A 5,285-nucleotide genomic window follows, 5' to 3' on the forward strand; every position below is an offset into this window, starting at 1 on the left:
AGAAACCCCACCAACTGGGAGAAAATTTTTGCACACAACACTAATGATAAAGCACTGATCAGAAAAATCTGCAAAGAGCTGATGAGACTCAACAACAACAAAGAAAATAATCCAGTCAAAAAATGTGCAGAAGAGTTAAAAAGAAACTTCTCCAATGAGGAAATGCAAATGGCCAAAAGGCATATGAAAAAAATGTTCAACATCACTTGTAATCAGGGAAATGCAAATCAAAACTACAATGAGATACCATCTTAAACTAGTGAGAATGGCACATATTAAAAAAACTAGCAACAACAAATGTTGGCGAGGTTGTGGAGAAAAAGGAACTCTTCTGCACTGTTGGTGGGAGTGCAAACTGGTGGAACCACTATGGAGAGCTGTGTGGAGATTCCTTGAACTACTAAAGATAGAGCTTCCATATGATCCAGCAATTCCACTCCTAGGTATTTACCCAAAGGACACAGAAACATCAACTCCAAAGAGCACCTGCACCGCTATGTTTATAGCAGTACTATTTATAATAGCTAAGCTATGGAAACAACCCAAATGCCCCCAAATAGATGACTGGATCAAGAAGATGTGATGCATATACACCATGGAATATTACTCAGCAATCAAAAAAGATAAACCCATGTAATTTGCTGCAACATGGATGGTGCTGGAAGGGATCATGCTCAGTGAAATAAGGCAGAAAGAAAAAGAAAAATACCAGATGGTCTCACTCATAGCAGGAATCTAGAAAACCTAAATAAGGGACCAGGAAAAAGAATAACTATAAGAAAGAAAAAAATCAAAATCAACAAGCAACTGTAAACCAGAGACACACTATGGGGGGGTGGGGAGAGGAGGGATTGGGGTCAAAATAAGGGGGCTGCAATTGTGTGGGGAATATTAAAAAAATCTTAAAAAACACCAAAAAACAAATTGCTCACAAGATAGTTTGAATGTCTTAGCCAAATAGAAAGCACCTTAATCTGAGACTTTCAATTTTCTTGTTAAGATTCTCTTTGTACCAAAGTGCAAAGGGGTCCTGATGGTCTATGGTGAAGAACTATGGGTACTTTGATGGTGGGTGTGATGTAATACATCTGAGGAGAGGTGATATATAGTTTTGTAAGCTAATAGTACTTCAATAAAAGAAATGACATTTATTTAATATATTCTACACATTCATGCATATATCCCTCCTATCCAGTGAAATAGAACTTTCTTTCTAAAAAGACACGTTTTTCCCCTCCTGTTTTTTTTTTTTTTTTTGTGTGTGTGTGTGCATTTTATTCAGTCCAGGAAACCCTGCTCTCCTTATTTCCAATGAGATTCCTTCAAGATCCAGTGAAAAGCACACTTCAGTCCATAGCAGAATTAGTGTTCTGGTCCTCAGTGTCTTACAGTGTTGCGTTACATAATAACTTCCTCCATGAAGTTGTAGGCAAGGAAAGAATCACGAGTGATACTTTTAAATATCTTTCTACCTTTATTCCTTTCCCTTTTTTCTCCCTCTTCTACTATTCCTGTGCCTAAATATTGAAAGCATTCAGTAAATGCCTGTTTAATGAAAAAATGAATGCATTAACAAACTGATATCTTTTTCTAGAGCAATAGAGCACATGTCGTGAATATTCTTAAAGTGGTTAATAAGGAATAAAGGTCATTCAACCCGAGAACTAGTGTGGTGTGTAGGATATAACTCCAGCTTTGGAGTAAGACAGCTCAGGGTTTATTTTTACCATCCACGAATCCCTAGCGGTGTGAACCCTGGCAAGTGATTTCACCTAGGCGGGTGAAAAAAGCAGCTTAAAGTTGCCAGGTTCAGTCCATGATCCGAGAGTCAGGGTCTGTGTATAGGCAGCCTTCGTTCATTACCAGAGATTCAGTGGAAGATTCTGGGAGAAGCAAATGTTGATGATAGCTGAGGTAACAAAACTGATTGCCTGGAGCAGTCATTATGACACTGGAGTTGCCCAGAAATTAATAAATCAAAATGTCTTCTATTTCACCTATATCTGAAGCACTGTAGTGACAATAATGGGATGTAAAGGACACAGAGAAGGTACCCCATTCCATGTTAGATTCATGTGTTTCAATCCAAGAATTAGATGGCATTGTGGTACATGAATAAAGTCAAACTGAGCTCTGCAACATGGTTTCCAATTTTAACTTTAACAGATGGTGTTTCCTTGGTTGTAAGTCCATTAATCAGTGGATAGCCATCTATAGTGGATGCGTAGCTTCTCTCAAAATATGTGTAGGATAAACGATTCTCAGGCTTTTCTGCCCTCCTGCCATTAGGATTGCCCTGCCTGATGGGGCACCTGCATTTTGTTACACTGTTATAGTTGTGTTGTTTACTTCTGCGGGCCATGGCAGCAGTATTGAGAAATTCACCAAGAAAAGCAGAGAGGCAGGAGAGAGGCAGGAGAGAGGCAGGAGAGAGGCAGGAGAGAGGCAGGAGAGAGGCAGGAGAGAGGCAGGAGAGAGGCAGGAGAGAGGCAGGAGAGAGGCAGGGGAGAGAGGCAGGGAAAAAGAAGGCCAGAGAAGCCCAGAGTGAAGACTTGCTGGGGGCTTGGAGGCCTGCCAGCTTCCTGGCCCCTCCGGCACCCCTGTCTGCCATGTACCTGTTTGCTGCACTACATGTAAAAGCTCAGTGAACGCCTGAGAAAGCCACCGAGGGCTTCAGGACTCTCTCCTTTACCCAGTCTGCTCGGATCATAGATGAACCAGCACTGTGCCCCTCCTCCTGCTACACCATGGAATGGTCAATGCTGTTTCTATAGAAGCCTGAATCCACCATTATTTGCTCAAAGGACTATCTTCTTCCCAGTCAGATTTCAACAGTAAGTCATAGGATATGGGACATTGATATTGGAAGCAAGAGGGACACATATTTGTAGATTGGCACCCCTGGAGTCCCCCTTACCTTTGGGCCTTGATGTTCCCTACTTGTTGCAAATGATGAGGTAAGACAGGGCAATCTCTGACAAAATGACCGGGATAACTATACTACAGGCACAAGTGTTCTTCAATATCACGGAGGTATGGCTGATTGCTTGCAGCATATATAAACTGGCTTTTAGATGATAGAAACTCATACCCAGATCTCTTCTCAGTGGAACTTGCCCCTTGTGGATTTGCATGAGACTCACACTTAGTTTCTTCTAGGCTGACATGAGGGCTGATTATATCACCTAGGTTGGTGGATTGGCTTTGTGCAAGACAGTTCATGTTGAATAGCACTGTCAGGCACTTCCTGAAATTGGAGGAGAATGTTTTCATACAAGTTTATCTTCTTTTGAGCAGTGAGGTAGAAGTGGGGCACATAATGGTAGATGAAGTCTTTCCCTTGGTAGGGCTGACAAATGTGATGGCTGGCATCTTCCATGTTTTCTGTATTGTCAAAAGCATCCTGAAGCACTTGTATGCAACTTTCAAATTACTTCAGGAGGGGGATTTGGATGTACTAAAGATTGAAAGCACTTTCCTGCCTCACCCGAGTAGTGGTTGCCAACAAAACTTACCAGGGCAGGTACTGTGGAATACAGGTGCCCCCTGACTCTCATTAACTGTTCAATTTAACCAGGAACTCAGGAAGCTTCTGAGCATCCTCAAAAACTTTAGCCTCTAGCCTCCTGAGCAACTGTGGGAACTCTGAAACTACTGAAGTCTCAGCAGCTATTAAGCCCTCCTGGGACTCCTGGGGTACAGAAAACTGTAGGACGTCTTGGGCACCTGAAGGATCCAATGTCTCCTGGGGTGCTGAAAGCACAGGAGCTCCAGGTATGTCAAGGAATCCTGGAATTTTGGTGCCTCTTGGGAATCCTGGGCATTTGGAGGATCATAGGACACTAAATTCTTGGGTTTCTGGGTTTCCTGGGTCACTGAGGGAACTTCTGATGATCTTCAGCCTCTGCATTCTTTTGGGACTCCCAGGATGCTGAGAGCTCATGTACCATTTGGGGGTGCCTGGGGTTCCTGGGGCAGTTGGGGTCTCTTGGGCTGTCAGGGACCCCCAGGATGGTTGTTCCTGGACTCTGTGAGCTTCTGTAATAATTCATCCTCCTTGGCTGCTTAGTGCTCTGGAGTTCTGGGATCTGGGTTTGTAGGACACCATATTCTTCCATCAGCCACTGCACTTGGGCCTGAAGAATCTCATTCTTCAACATCAGAGAAACATAGGTAGCTGCCATCATTTGAGGAGATGGGCTTGGTTTGGCAGATTGCTGCCAGGAGAGGTTGAGTTGGCATTTGTGAGGTATTTCTAAAAGCCTCTCACAGGCAGATGTCAGACTGTGAGTTTTCCAGTGGTGGGATTTGGGTCCCAACAAGATTGAAAATAGGAAATTACTGTGAGCCTCTGGAGCTCAGCAAATCCATGTGTCAGATATACTGTGAAGAGATTGGGATCTGAGGATAAGAAAATGTGGAAAGTACTCATTCAAAACAAATAAGAATAAAACCTCCTCAACAGCTGGGTTTCTTTTACAAAAGTCTTATATTCATAACTGGGTCATATATACTGACACAGCCCACGACATTTTAAGAGCAGTATCTGACTCAAACTACGTTTGTCATTTTGCATTCTTCTTACGAAACATAGCATTAGATCAGAAACAATTTCTCCATATTCTTTATATGTTTTATATAGGCTTTTATTTCTAATGTCTGCCTAATAGCCCAGTATAACATTTGGATTTCAACGGCTGCATTCAATAATTAAATCAAAGTGGTCTCTCTCTCTCTTTCTCTCTCTCTCCCCTCCTCTCTCTCTCTCACTCGCTCCCTCCCTTCCTTCCTCCCTTTCCTTCTCCTCCCCTCCCCTCCCTCCCTCCCTTCCTTCCTTCCTTCCTTCCTTCCTTCCTTCCTTCCTTCCTTCCTTCCTTCCTTCCTCCCCTCCCCTCCCCTCCCCTCCTTCTTTCCTTCCTTCCTTTCTCCCTTTCCCTCCCCTCCCTTCCCCTTACCTCCCTCCCTCCCTCCCTCCCTCCCTTCCTTCCTCCCTTCCCTTCCCCTCCCCTCCCTTCCCCTCCCTCCCTCCCTCCCTCCCTCCCTTCCTTCCTTCCTTCCTTCCTTCCTTCCTTCCTTCCTTCCTTCCTTCCTTCCTTCCTTCCTTCCTTCCTTCCTTCCTCCCTTCCTTCCTCCCTCCCTCCCTCCCTCCCTTTCGTTCCCCTCCCTGTCCTTCCTTCCTTCTTTCCTCCCTTCCCTTCCCCTCCCCTCTCCTTCCTCCTTCCTTTCCCCTCCCCTCTCTTCCCCTCCCCTCCCCTTTCTTCCTTCCTCCCTCCCTTTCCTTCCCC

The 5,285-nt window shown here is 44.3% G+C and overlaps 1 protein-coding gene across 1 annotated transcript; it reads right to left on the minus strand.

The window, feature by feature from the left end:
- Nucleotides 1–2,913: 2,913 nt before the first annotated feature.
- RTL3 (retrotransposon Gag like 3) lies at nucleotides 2,914–4,184 on the minus strand (the record flags this gene model as incomplete). Its single annotated transcript, XM_084258938.1, is given in 9 exon segments — nucleotides 2,914–3,000; nucleotides 3,004–3,202; nucleotides 3,276–3,430; nucleotides 3,434–3,455; nucleotides 3,457–3,559; nucleotides 3,562–3,756; nucleotides 3,759–3,875; nucleotides 4,005–4,067; nucleotides 4,070–4,184. Coding segments are annotated over 9 exon segments (1,056 nt in total).
- Between the last annotated feature and the right edge of the window lie 1,101 nt (nucleotides 4,185–5,285).

The sequence above is a fragment of the Talpa europaea genome (genome assembly GCF_964194135.1).
Source record: "Talpa europaea genome assembly, chromosome: X".
Classification (NCBI taxonomy): Eukaryota; Metazoa; Chordata; class Mammalia; order Eulipotyphla; family Talpidae; genus Talpa; species Talpa europaea.